The sequence below is a fragment of the Microcaecilia unicolor genome, chromosome 6 (genome assembly GCF_901765095.1).
Source record: "Microcaecilia unicolor chromosome 6, aMicUni1.1, whole genome shotgun sequence".
Taxonomy (NCBI): Eukaryota; Metazoa; Chordata; class Amphibia; order Gymnophiona; family Siphonopidae; genus Microcaecilia; species Microcaecilia unicolor.
In genome coordinates this window covers 30,996,724-31,011,488 of record NC_044036.1, presented here as the reverse complement: position 1 = coordinate 31,011,488, position 14,765 = coordinate 30,996,724, and the positions used below count along the sequence as shown (strand labels likewise).

General features: G+C 41.3%; 1 protein-coding gene across 1 annotated transcript in view; it reads right to left on the bottom strand.

The window, feature by feature from the left end:
- Positions 1 to 2,497, bottom strand: part of LEXM (lymphocyte expansion molecule) — a 37,680-nt gene extending 35,183 nt beyond the window's left edge. Inside the window, exon 1 of the mRNA XM_030205635.1 lies at positions 2,366 to 2,497. Coding sequence (XP_030061495.1) covers positions 2,366 to 2,497 — 132 coding nt within the window. The remainder of the gene's footprint in view (positions 1 to 2,365) is intronic.
- Positions 2,498 to 14,765: the final 12,268 nt, after the last annotated feature.

Genomic DNA, 14,765 nt, shown 5'->3' with positions numbered 1-14,765 from the left:
GAGTGGGAAAGCGTGGGGTACAAATGTAACAAAAATAAAATAGATACTATTGGAGATTCTACATGGAATGTTGCTATTCCATTAGCAACATTCCATGTAGAAGCCTACGCGGCCACATTGGTGATCTGCAAGGGTCAACTTCTACATGGAATGTTGGAATAGCAACATTCCATGTAGAATCTCAAATAGTAGCAACAGTGGAGGAGTGGCCTAGTGGTTAGGGTGGTGGACTTTGGTCCTGAGGAACTGAGTTTGATTCCCACTTCAGGCACAGGCAGCTCCTTGTGACTCTGGGCAAGTCACTTAACCCTCCATTGCCCCATGTAAGCCGCATTGAGCCTGCCACGAGTGGGAAAGTGCAGGATACAAATGTAATTTTTTTTTTTAATGAAACAACCTTTCGGGTTATTCTCCCCACCCCCCCCACACAGGAGGGAACTCTCTTCTAATGACTCCTTCAACTATGGCTCCTGTGACTACACCGAGGCCACATCAGATAAGGAGGGAGAAGCACGGAGCCTCTCCTGGAGGTCTAAATGAGATTTCTTAGGAGACGGAGGGGCACTGAGGTGAGAAACTGAAGTTCCCTTGCAGCAACTCCGACTGACCCTGCTTCAGTCAATAGGTCTGGCATAAGAGCAATATAAACTCCGGAGAAAACAAAGATCCCAATGCAATTGAATGTCTATCAGGCCCTGAGGTTGTAAAATGGTGGCTGTGCACCACGTGTGATCAGTGGCTGTTCCTCATTGCCAGTCAGCCCAACAAAACCCGTTCTTGTACTCTCTTGCATCAAACTGCACACCGGCCCTGCCATAGATCTTGCAGTCCCCAGCGTATTCGGATGCTGCGCCAAATATGAAGACACACTACTGTCCACCATTTCCCCTATATCCTGCTGGATTCCTGGCTTGCACGCACTGCAACACCTCAACGCCGGCCGAGTCCCACAACGGAAATACCGCTTAACTGCCTCTGCAGGAGTCACCATTCATCCCAACTGTCACAAGCGCCGCAGCACGCAGTCCCAAGTGGTGAGTCAGGATCCCTCCCCTACACCAAGTAGAACTTTCCACTGCTCCTCCCAAGCTCACAGTCTCCACAAGTCTTACTCCAGATGAGACAGAATCAGAACTGATACTCTATCCCACACTCTCCACTAAACCTATTTCCTTCTCCTCTTTTTTTTTTTTTAAGGTTGTTGTGCAGAAAAGCAGAACTCCACAGGAAATAGGGGAGAGGTGAAGGGAGGGAAGAAGTACCCTCCAGGTATGACTTTGCAGACTAAAACCACTAGCAAAGCTCAATTGAGGCCAGGAGCAAATCACTCAGAACCAGAGGCTGAAAAGTAGATCCATCCATCTGATGGAGATAGAAAATACTGAGGAGCTGGACTGGATGCCTAGACAGATATGTCTCAGCTCAGTTTTCAGTTCTCTATCTCCACCTGCTGGTTGATGGACACAACTGTCCCACAAGTACTGGAATAGTAAGAAAGAAGCCACATAATGGAAGCTATATTTTTATTAATATAGCTTTCAAACATTCTTTGAAATGTCTGTTTGCAGAGGAAATGTCTTTAATGAACTTCCAATCAAAAGACCACAGAAAAACAGTACAATCCCTGATAAGTCCTGGAATGCAGACCAAGCCCAGAGTCTAGCTATCTTGTGGCTAGCTCTGGGTTTTTGAACACACCTGCCAACTCACATGGCCAGCGCAAATGTATTGGGAACTCTAGATCAGAGTATTCATCAGTCCTCGGGGTCCACAATCTAGTCAGGTTTTCAGGATTTCCCCAACGTACAGTTCAAACTTCTCTTACTGACCTTTAAATGCATCCATTCTGCAGCCCCCCATTACCTCTCCTCTCCTCTCTCCCTACATTCCTCCCCGTAATCTCCGCTCACTGGACAAATCTCTCTTGTCGTCCCTCCTTCTCCTCCACTGCTAATTCCAGGCTTTGTTCCTTTTCTTTTGCGTCATCTTATGTCTGGAATGGACTTCCTGAGCCTGTACGCCTAGCTCCGTCTCTACCTGTTTTCAAATCTATGCTGAAAACCCACCTTTTCACCACTGCTTTTGGCTCCTAGCCACTTCTCAATTGCCCTCCCCTTGTTCCTTCTCACCCAGTACTTTCCTCGCCCGTAATTGTCTTGTCTGTCTGTATTTTTAGATTGTAAGCTCTATCGAGCAGGGACTGTCTCTCTGTGTCAAGTGTTCAGTGCTGCATGCGTCTGGTAGCGCTATACAAATGTTAATAATAATAATAATAATATTTGCATACAATGGAGGCAGTGTATGCAAATAGATCTCGTGCATATTTTAGAATCTGGTCATATTCCTCGCTCTCTGCTGAGACAACATAAATGATCTTCCACTTTAGATCATCGGGCAGGTTCTCGATGCGCTCAAAGGTGTTCGCGAACTGGAAGGGGTTCTTGAAGGGACATGGTTTATCCAGCACCACCACGTTCAGGATCTGCACATTCGCCATGGCCGGAAGAAGCTCCAAAACCAAAGAAGGAATGCACTGGGGTGGCCCATGTCTCACTCACGCACACATGAAGAGACCAAAACTCTCATTGGGGAAATCCTGAAAACCCGACCGAGTTGCAGTCCTTGAGGACCAACATTGAATACCCCTGCCCTAGGTATATAAAGGCTTTTTTCTTAAAAGGGCATGTATTACATGTATAACTAGAATTCAAACCTTTGAAGGTCAGAATATTTGAGTGCCTCGGATTTACAAAAGCTTACATTTGTCGTACTCACCAATTCTGAAACTGCTTTTGTGCAGTAAGGAGGTTGTATGTAGTAACACATCGTCTTACGTTTTGGATACAGGGACGATTCAAATCTAGTAGGAAGAGATCAAAAGGCATTGTTATTTCAGAAGAACATGTGGAAAACAAATCACTTCTGTAGCAAGAAATGAATACCGAGAGGACTACCAGGGTCATCATCTAATTTCCTTTACGTCAAATTCATCTCCCGGACTTTTCAGGGTCATGCAAGTTTAAAACCAGGTTTGATTTGGTCTGTCCTTAATGATCAGAAGCTATCTTTTTGTTAATTTTCAACTAATACTGGAGTATTGACAATCAAGTGTCAGTGACGGCTTTCAAGTATAGTCTGCCACTATTCAGTGAATCTTCATCAAAGCACACTGTTTAAAAAAAGATGTTAACAATAAGACATAATCCAATGGTTACATCTTGGAAGTCCTGGAACATGCGGTCAAAACACAGCTATGACACTGCCTCTGTGTGGAACTTTGAGGAAATTACTGCAACTAGACCGACTAGGCATCAACCTAGGGACACATAATTCTGAGGTCGGCACCAGTGCAGCAGAATAGAAGTGCTAAAAGGCAAGCAGAATGGTACCAAGCCTTTGAATACAAGGCCGGTCATGTCCTCCCCCTCTGAAACAGAAAGTTTGTGTCAGAGATGGCTGGACAAAAGCCCATACTGTGCTGACTAGTGCTGCAGGCCTGGGACAGGATAGGGTGGTAGCAGCAGCAGTAGCAATAAGGAGAGGGGCAGGCCTGGCAGATGGATGGGTGGGGAGATGCTGGACTATGGGGGAAGGTGAGAAAGGGAAGAGAAGGAGCATTGTACACTGGGAGTAAGAAGAGAAGGGAAGATGCTGGTCTATAGGAGGAGAAATGGAAGAAAAGTGGGATACTAGACATGAGGAAAGAGAAGGGGAGATGCTAGACATGGGGGTTAGAGGAAGAGAAGGGGAGATGCATGCAGAGCATGAAGAAAGGGATTGGGAGGACATACTGGACATGGGCATGAGAAATGGGAGGGCTGAAGTGAGGAAGATGGAAAGCTATTGGTAGATGCAGTAAAAAAGAAAAGAGGGAGACTGGGGATTGAATGGTGGCAAAGAGGGGTACATCTGAGTGGATAAAGAATCAGAAAAACAAATGGAAGAAAGCTGTAAATGAAAGACCAATGTCAGAGATGGATGTAGGGAAAAATGTAGTGAAGAGAGAAGGAAAGTAAAGAAATGGCAAATGGACAGGAGACCCTGGGGTAGAGTTCAGAGAAGACAGAGGAAAGCAGAAACCACAGATTGGGAATGAAACAATCAGAAAAATAAAATAGCCAGAAAGTAAAATTAGAATTTTATTTTCAGTGTAATGATTGTAACTTCTGGCACTTTATGTCTGCGGTTTATATATTTTGCATCGTATGGACTAGATTCTATATATGGTGCCTGAAAATTCGGCGCCAAAAATATTTCCACCTAGGTGCATTCTGCAAACCGTGCCTAAATTTAGGCATAGTTTATAGAATTGTCTAGGCAGGTTTACAGAATATGCCTAGCAGCCACGCCTGCGCCTTACTCTAGGTAGTAAAACAGCGTAAATACCTACGTCTAAGATAGGCATGGACCCTACGCATAGATTTTTCGAACACCCATTGCCTGCCCATTCCATGCCCATAGTACTACTTACTACTACTTATCATTTCTAAAGTGCTACTAGATGTACGCAGCGCTGTACACTTGAACATGAAGAGACAGTCCCTGCCACACCTTTTTGGCAGTGCACATTAGAATTTAAGTGCACCACTTTATAGAAAACGCCTAGCAAGTTGTGTGTGTAAATTCTAATTAATGCCAATTAGTGTCAATAACTGCTTATTAAGTGGCAATTATCGATGCTGACTGGCTTGTTAAGTAATTAAATCGTGCGTGCAAATCCAGAATACAACCAGATTTGTGTACGCAATTTCGGTCGCGCTATATAGAATCCGGAGGTATAGGGGGAAATATGTTGAGGTTTCCATTTCTCTTGTGTTGCAGTGCATGTACAGGTGGCTTCTTTGGTTTTCAGTTCAATTTTTGGCTACATATTTCTATTTTTGGTTTGTGGTAATTTAGTCTGTATTTGATGAGGGTCTGTCTGTGTTCAGTGCATATGTCCGAGGCCAGGTAATTCTGTCAAGACAACAGCACCCAGCAGGAGTCTAGTAAGAGCCTATTGTATAAAAGAACATAGGCACCTACTTTCCTCTATAGAATACGAGCACAAGAGGGCATATAAGCACATGTGCACTTAGGCATGAGCTGGTGTAAATTTGTGCACCTAAGTTCCAAAGATACATGAATAACTTATAGCATTGTATAAATTAGACATGTAAGTAAGCAATGTCCACATGGGAAAGAAAGCCAGCAGATCAATGTCACAATATAAATAATATATATATACATGTACATAAAAGAGCATATATAAGAAAATATATATATAAAAGAAGTATATATAATGCAACAATTGTATAAAGAAGTGTCAATACCCCCTATGATACCTAAACTAATGTCATATTATTAGTCTTGAGCCACTCTAATTTTATTTTTTGCTTTTTATTAATTCTTTTTGATTTATGATTATAGGGATTCCCGTTTGAGCTGGTTTTTTCTTGATTTTTATGCACCATATGTGAGTAATATTTTTATTGTTCCCATACATACTACCCCATTTCTCATTTTTGGTAACATAGAGTATTATTTGATTGTGTCCATGTTCACTTTTTTATAGTTGCCCCTTTACGAAGGTTTCAAATTAGGTATGTGCCTTTTATTATCTCATTTATAAATTTTTTATACATATTTGTATTGAAGTTCGTAACCTATACCAGTGCCCTTGCTTTGCTGTTACGTGATGTCAGATTTTATTATGCTTTTGTATATATGTTTATATGCACTGTCATATAATTGTTGCATTATATATACTTCTTTTATATATATATTTTCTTATATATGCTCTTTTATGTACATATATATATATATTATTTATATTGGACAGTGCGTATCGATACGTTTATTCATGTAATTATTCTAGTATACTCTCTATGTATACCTAGTAATATTCCATATTTTATTAATTGTTTTTTGTCAATTCATATATTTGATATATTATGTTCATATGTGTGTTATATTTTATTTATTATGATCTATGATAATTATTATATATTTGTTCATTGTAGCCCCTGACGCAGCCCTAGGTGGGCGAAACACGGCCTGTGTCGGGCGATTTGTTCATACACGGTATCTTCAATAAAATCTTTTTGTTGTGACATTGATCTGCTGGCTTTCTTTCCCATATTGGATTTTGCAGATCGTTTGCCTTGTTGTTTTTTGGGACCAGCAATGTCCACATGTACATCCACCTGCAAACCACATGCTATCAGAGATAAACACGTACTTCCAACATAGTGCTTAGGCAAATTTTTGCACATATATGTGCATATGTACTGGTACACTAATCACTTACATGCATACATGCAACAAGTATAAGCACCTATTTTACAGACCTATCCTGAGTGTCTGTCTAGGGATCTGTAGTAATCCAGTACATCTAAGTTTTAAAGGTAGGTGTATTGTTCATGAGTCCATTGCCATATTTATGGTGCTTCCTTTTTCTGTGTGGGTTCCTTGTGTGAGTTCTGGTTCTGAGTGACTTTTTTTTAGAGGTTTGCATTACTGTCATGTCCCCTACCTCAACGCAAGCGGCGTCCTCGGGCTGTGCAGGGTCCCGTCGTCACGCAAACTTAACTGGCACAGCCCTGAGCCAAGTGTGTGTAGTTCTTCTCTGGCTGCAGGCTCCTTGATTGCTTTGCTTCCATGCACCTGGCTCTGCTCTCTTTCTGCCTGGCTTCCAGGCTCCTTGATTGCTTTGCTTCCACTCACCTGGGTCTGCTCTTCCTCTGCCTGGCTTCCCTTGCTTCTTTCCTATTGGTCTTCCAGTTCCTCCTTCCCCTGCTCTTGTCCTATGGCTGTGTCCCTTCTCCCTTCTGATGTCAGACGTCAGCACTTCATCAGCTGAGCTCTCCATAGACTCCTTGCTTCAGCTTCTACTTTGGTAGGTGTTACTTGCTCAGTAGTGTGCTTCTCCTCTACTTTGCTGACTTAGCCTGTACCTGGATTACTCTCGTGTTTGCTGCCTGCCTCCTGACCTTGCCTGTACCTGGATTACTCTCGTGTCTGCTGCCTGCCTACTGACTCTGCCTGTACCTGGATTACTCTCATACCTGCTGCCTGCCTATTGATCTTGCCTGTACCGGGATTACTCTCGTACCTGCTGCCTGCCTACTGACTCTGCCTGTACCTGGATTGTTGGAATGTAATTGTATTTTACATGCATTGCCTGTCACCTATTATTTCTCTGTGATTACTCTGTGACCTCTGATGTGAATTACTTAGAGAGGTCACATAGCTATGCAACTTCCTGTGGGGGTTAGATGCAGCACATGCAGCACATGGAGCACATGGAGCTCATGATCTCTCCTAACCTGAGAGGATCTATGGTGGTGTGAGCATCCATTACCATCTAAGCACATGGAAGGAGCTGATAAGACAAATGTATAGTAATATGTATATATAAGCCTGTCTGATTATAATCTAACTACAAACTGTGAGTAAACAGATGTTTTGTTACTTCAACTTTAAAGTGACTCAGCAGTGAATTATTCAGGGGTGAATGAGAGAGAGATGAAGAAAGAAATTAACATTTCTAAAGCTGAAGCTGTGTGTACTAAAATCTGCTAATTATTTACTACAAATAATCCAACAAAAGGGTTATGGGCCCAGGGCTCAGGAATTGAAAAAGAAGAGAAATATTACCAGGCAGAAAAAAAAAAGGCCACATTTTTCTCTTAAGTTTTAAAGGAAAGATTCAGTCTGTCTCTCTCTCCCCCCACACAGCAGACAGAAGGCTAAGAAAATGGCTGAGGGAAGAAATTCACCATTGTTCTATTCTCTCAAGGTGCCTAGATTAACTGAGTTGAATTATCAGCAGTGGGAATTAAGATTCATATGTCTCCTTCGAGCAAAAGGATTAAATATATGCTTAGACCAAGACAGAACAGCTGAGAATATGGCTGAATGGGACAATGCAAACTATTATGTGAAGTGCATGCTTTTGGAAGCTCTCTCAGAGAAACAAGCCATATTAGTGGAGGGAAAAGATACACCAAAGGACATTTTATATAAACTGAGAACTATGTATGCAACTACATATGCAAAGCAGCAACCAATTTGGCTGGCAGAGTTGAATGAAACCAAATTAAGGGATAAAAGTAAATGTAATGATCACATTATGCATCTTATGTCTTCATTTCAAAAGTTAGAACTTTCTGGAATTCCCATGTGTGATGCATTGAAAAGAGCATTTCTTTTTACCTCACTATCAAAGAAGTTTGATGTTTTTAGGTCTGTAAATGAGGCCATTGAAGGGCAATCTTTTGAACAGACAACATCAAAACTAAGGCAGGAATGCATAATAAATGATTCTGAGGAGATGTGTTCTCAAAGTCAGTCAGAGAGAAATGAAACAAATTTCTTGGCAAAGAACAGAGGAAGGCGGAGCTATGGGAAAACTCCACCCAAGGGCAAGCTGATTTGCTACTCATGTGGAAAGGAGGGACATGTATCTAAATGGTGTAAGGAAACACAAAACACTCCCTCTAGCTCACCTAAGCCAATGGAACTAAAGAATTTTCAAACCAGGAAATGTATGAAGGACAAAGATAAACACAAGGGCTTTCTAATGGCAGAAAAATCTTTGACTATGGTAAATAATAATTCAAATGAAAGTACTTGGATTTTGGATTCAGGGAGCACATGCCATTTAACCAATTCTAAGGATTTCTTTCAGGAAATGTGTCCAGAGGAAGGTATTCTTAAAACTGCAAACGCAGGGACTGCTAAGATCCAAGCAAAAGGTATTGGATTCTTAAAATGCAAAGTGTCTAATGAAGTTAAAGAAATTCCTGTAAGTGATGTCTTGTATATTCCCCAAGCAGTTTGCAATATGCTTAGTGTATCTACATTAGATAAGAAGGGATTTGTGATTCATTTTGAAAACAGTAAGTGCACAATCTCTAAAAACGATGAAGTGTATGCTGAAGCTTTTATGCATAATGATGTTTATAAGCTGAACATTTCAGGTGAAGCCTCACATATGGCGCAAGTAAGGAAGAATGATGGTAAATGTAGTCTGGAAATCTGGCACCGCCGCCTGGGACATCGTGATTTTAAGGTGATCCAGGATCTTTACAGTAAGCAACTGGCCACCGGCATTCAGATAAGTGCAGATGCTGGTAAAATGGAGAAATGCATAGACTGTGTTACTCAAAAAGGTGTGAGACCCTCATTTCCTGCATACACAGGAAATAGGAGTAATAAAGTGCTGGACTTAATACACAGTGACTTATGTGGACCGTTTAATATCCCATCATTGGGAAATAACAGATTTGTGCTAATATTCTTGGATGATTTCTCTAGATACTGTGTGGCCTATTTGCTGAAAAAAAAAAAGTCAAGTCACAGACATGCTGAAGAAATACGTAGCCATGGTGAGCAATAAATTTGAAAGAAAACCAAAGGTTCTTCAGACCGACAATGGTGGTGAGTTCACTTCACAAAGCATGCGCACATTTCTAGAACAAGAAGGCATTCAGCATATCACAACAGTAGCTTATACACCAGAGCAAAATTCTGTTGCAGAGAGAAAATTTAGGTCACTTGTGGAAATGACCAGGTGTATGCTGTCAGATAGCAATCTCCCTAAAAGACTATGGGGGGAAGCCATTCTCACAGCAGTGTACCTACAAAACAGAATGCCAACTAAAGGCGCTGAGCGCACACCACATGAGACATGGCAGGGTAGGAAGCCAAACCTGTCACACATAAGAACATTTGGAAGTACAGCATATGCTCATGTACCAAAGCAAAGAAGGCATAAGCTGGATTCAACAACAGAAAGGGGCATTTTAGTTGGCTATACTCCAGGACACAAAGGATATAGAATTTTGAATCTGAAAACTGGCATTGTTGGCATAAGACAAGTTACATATTTTGATGAAAACAAAAGGGTTGATAAAGGCTGGATTATCCCAGATGAGCCTTATCATCCAGAATATGAAACTAGAACCATAATAGACATGCCAGTGTATATAAATGCCATACCAAGGCAGATGTCTGAAAGCAACTCATCTGTATCTAACGAGGAACAGGCAGAGGAAACAGACACAGAAAGGATCATTGAAGAAGACAGTACAGTTGGAGAAGGGGAATCAATTGGAGAAGGACTCTCAGATTTAGAGGATGCGGAAAGGTCAGACCAACCTGTTGTCAGACGCTCATCCAGGGAAAACAAAGGTGTTCCACCCCCAAGACTGTCTTACCTAACAAAGTCAGCAGAAGCTCAAGAGCCCTTAACATGGGATGAGATTGAGAAAATGCCAGCAGAAGAAGCTGCTGAATGGCATAAAGCTGCACAAGAAGAAATTGATGCATTGGATAAAAATAATACTTGGATTCTTACAAAATTACCTCCTGGCAAGAAAGCTATAGGATGCAAATGGGTATTCAAGTTAAAAAGGAATGCACAAGGAAAAGTGGAAAGGTATAAAGCCAGATTAGTCGCAAAGGGATATCTTCAAAAATATGGAGAAGATTTTGATGAAGTGTTTGCACCTGTAGTGAAACACACGACAATAAGAACACTTCTGAGCATTGCAGTCTCAAAAGGCATGCAAGTCAACCACATTGATGTGAAAACAGCATTTCTTCACGGAGATATAACTGAAGACTTGTACATGGAACAGCCAACAGGTTTCATAAATACAAAACAAAGACAGCTAGTGTGTAAATTAAACAAAGGTCTTTATGGATTAAAGCAAAGTGCAAAATGTTGGAATGATAAATTGCATGAAATATTGACAAATTTAGGATTTAAGCAAGGTGAAGCAGATAAATGCTTGTACACTAGGTGCACAAATGGACAATATGCATACATTTTAGCTTTTGTTGATGATCTGCTCATTGCAAGCAAAAGTGAGCAAGAGTACAAGGACATTGTATAGTGTTTAAACCACAATGTTGAGATAAAAGAACTGGGTAATGTGTCATACTATCTTGGTATAGAAATTGAGAAACAAAATGATGGTTCTTATCTTCTAAGCCAGAAGCAGAAAATAAATGAGCTTATTGAAAGTTTAGGTATGCAAGATGCCCAAGTTGTAAGCACTCCCATGATCACTGATTTTCTGAAGGATGAAACAGTAAGAGAACCTTTACCAGATAACATCCAATATAGATCAGCCATAGGTAAGCTTTTATATCTAGCTACCACATACAGGGCTGATATAGCAAATGCAGTAGGAATTTTGAGCAGAAGGGTCAGCTCACCTACCAAATCAGATTGGACTGCAGTTAAAAGGATGGTAAGGTATTTAAAGGGTACCATTGATTGTAAATTAAAGATTTCAGCCAATAGTAATCCAAAACTAATATGTTACTGTGATTCAGATTGGGCAGGGGATCATTCTGATTATAAATCCACAAGTGGATATGTGTTTATGTATGGAAATGTACAAATTTCATGGGCCAGTCATAAACAAAGTATTGTGAGTTTGTCTTCTACAGAAGCTGAATATGTGGCCGTATCGGAAGCGTGCAGAGAACTGATGTGGATTGAAAAACTTTTGCTGGATTTCGGAATAGCTGAACAGAGACCAATCCAGATAATGGAAGATAATCAGAGCTGCATCCGACTGTCACAGAATGACAAGGTTCAGTCACGCACCAAGCACATCGCAACGAAATACCACAACGTGCGAGAGTTGGCGAAAGAAGGGGTCATCAGTCTACACTATTGTCACACCAGTGAGATGACAGCTGACATCATGACCAAACCGTTACCCAGAGAACGTTTTGTGAATCTGCGTATAAAGCTTGGACTTTGTATGAATAAATAATTGCATGACAGTTATGCATGAGAAGGGGTTTGTTGGAATGTAATTGTATTTTACATGCATTGCCTGTCACCTATTATTTCTCTGTGATTACTCTGTGACCTCTGATGTGAATTACTTAGAGAGGTCACATAGCTATGCAACTTCCTGTGGGGGTTAGATGCAGCACATGCAGCACATGGAGCACATGGAGCTCATGATCTCTCCTAACCTGAGAGGATCTATGGTGGTGTGAGCATCCATTACCATCTAAGCACATGGAAGGAGCTGATAAGACAAATGTATAGTAATATGTATATATAAGCCTGTCTGATTATAATCTAACTACAAACTGTGAGTAAACAGATGTTTTGTTACTTCAACTTTAAAGTGACTCAGCAGTGAATTATTCAGGGGTGAATGAGAGAGAGATGAAGAAAGAAATTAACATTTCTAAAGCTGAAGCTGTGTGTACTAAAATCTGCTAATTATTTACTACAAATAATCCAACATGGATCACTCTCTTGCCTGCTGCCTGTCTGGCCATCACATTCATTACCCCGCTTCCTGCTCCATCTCGTAAGCCCTGCAGGCCGCCCGCACCTAGGGGCTCAACCTCTGGGGAACGCCCCGGGGTTGTCCGGCCGCCAAGCAGAACCTGGTCCGAGTACCGGGCTCGACAGCACTCTACTTGGTACAAGAACTCACAGGTCTGACAATTACTTCACAAAATCCCCATTACCAGAGAAAGCTTATGTTGCATTTACTGAGATGAAACCAGAATCAGGCTTCTTTTTTTTTTTTTGTATGGTCAGTTCTACAGGAAAATGTCCTAGTTCCATTCTGCAACCATTGTTAAGGGAGGAAGGCTTCTGTGGATGCAGAATATATATTTAAAATTAACACTATGACAGTCAGGTGTGCAGGGTCAGTATTTTTTATATTAGAGTCCTAGAGTACATAATATAAATGCTATAATTTTTATAGAGTATAATCAGCGATTGAACGCTGGGAATAGAAGCTGAATTCTTTTTTGGTGGGGCATCCACATGGCCAGTGTTCTGAGTGAGAACTGTTCATGCCTCCCCATTTTCTAATCAAAGTTCTAAGGAGGACGTACCTTGGGGAGACACCATATCCCTTGCCTTAAATAGAAGACTGCCTTGATCTGCCCCAGAGAAGGGAGACCATGGCTGCAGATTCACCTAGGGCATTAGATAATCTTAGGCTAGTCCTAAACTTAGCCTGTCATTCCAGGTTTAAACCTTGATTTATCCTTCTCATTGAACTTGCCTTTGGACTACCATTTCTAATGTACTTTGTTTAAAAACATGACCATTCTTTTTTTTTTAGAGGGGGGGGGGGGGGGGTAAGAAACAGAGCAACTGCCCGTGCTCCCCTGATGAAATTGAGTGATGCCACTGAGGCACAGCTTCAAAACACTTTGATGGGCTAGGCTCAATGTTTAGTTTCTATCCTGGGACCCAGTGTGTATAACTGAAGCCCTAGTTAAAAGCTTCACATAAATATTTAACTAGCAATAAATTACCATTTCATACTGCGTCTCTCATCTTTTATACTGCAAGGTTAATGTTAAAGCTGACTAAAGCAATAACGCCTCCTACTGACAGCATAAAGTAATTGCAGCCCTATCCACTGCAGCAGACAATCCAAGAGCTGACTTTTCTACAGAAACCTAAAGCTTTCTGGGGTTGTTGTTTTTTTTGTCAAGTACATATATCTCATTAATTTATCTAATTTTAAACAAAGGGCCCTGATTACTAAGCCGTGCTAGAGTTTTTAGCGTGCGCTAAACACTAGAGTCGCCCATATGTTTCTATGGGCAACTTAGCGTTTAGCTCATGCTAATCATTAGCTTGCGCTAAAAACGCTAATACACCCTTAGCGCTGCTTAGTAAACAGAGCCCTAATTGTTCTACAGATAGGGTTATGTAATTAATTATATACAGTATTTAAAAATCAATGTAAACACATGCATTCATGTGCAGCCCCATTTCAGACAAGTCGTAGAAGTAGGAACTGAGATGTGCAGGTCGGTGCATCTCAAGTTTCACCAGTATTTTAGAACAGAATCTGCAGATGTAGAGCACGTTCTAAAATACAGGAGAAATGATTATAGGCCAGGTATATGCAGCATAAACATCCATTATAGAAAAATAAACGTATGAAATATTGATGGGTTCAAAGCCAGCACATAACCGGTTATCTTTGTGACTTTGGAAGCATAACAGATTATCCCAGTGCTGTCACAGTGACCAGTTTCTTCTGGTAACTTGACATGGGGGGAGGGGGAAAACACTGGAGGATTAAGGGGGTAATTCCTCTCCCCCCAATCCCTCCAGTGGAGCGCTGCTGAGTGAATGCACTTATTGACCTATAAATGCATTCACTCTGCAGCTCCTCTCCACTCTCATCTCTCCCTACATTCCTCCCCGGGAACTCCGTTCACTGGGTAAATCTCTCTTATCTGCACCCTTCTCCTCCACCGCTAACTCCAGACTCCGTTCCTTTTATCTTGCTGCACCATATGCCTGGAATAGACTTCTTGAGCCGGTACGTCAAGTTCCATCTCTGGCCGTCTTCAAATCTAAGCTAAAAGCCCACCTTTTTGATGCTGCTTTTAACTCATAACCCTTATTCACTTGTTCAGAACCCTTATCTTATCATCCTCACTTTAATATTCCCTTATTTCCTTTTTGGTCTGTTTGTCTCTCTTAATTAGATTGTAAGCTCTGTCGAGCAGGGACTGTCTCTTCTTGTTCAAGTGTACAACGCTGCGTACGTCTAGTAGAGCTATAGAAATAATATGTAGTAGTAGTAGTAAATGTGCTTGGCAGCAGCTTTAACTCCCTACTTGGATCTTTTAGGGTATATTAGTATACCAGTGATTCCCAAACCGGTCCTGGGGGATCCCCAGCCACTCAGGTTTTCAGGACAGCCACAATGAATAATGAGATCAACTGCATACACTGCCTCCTTGGTACGCAAATG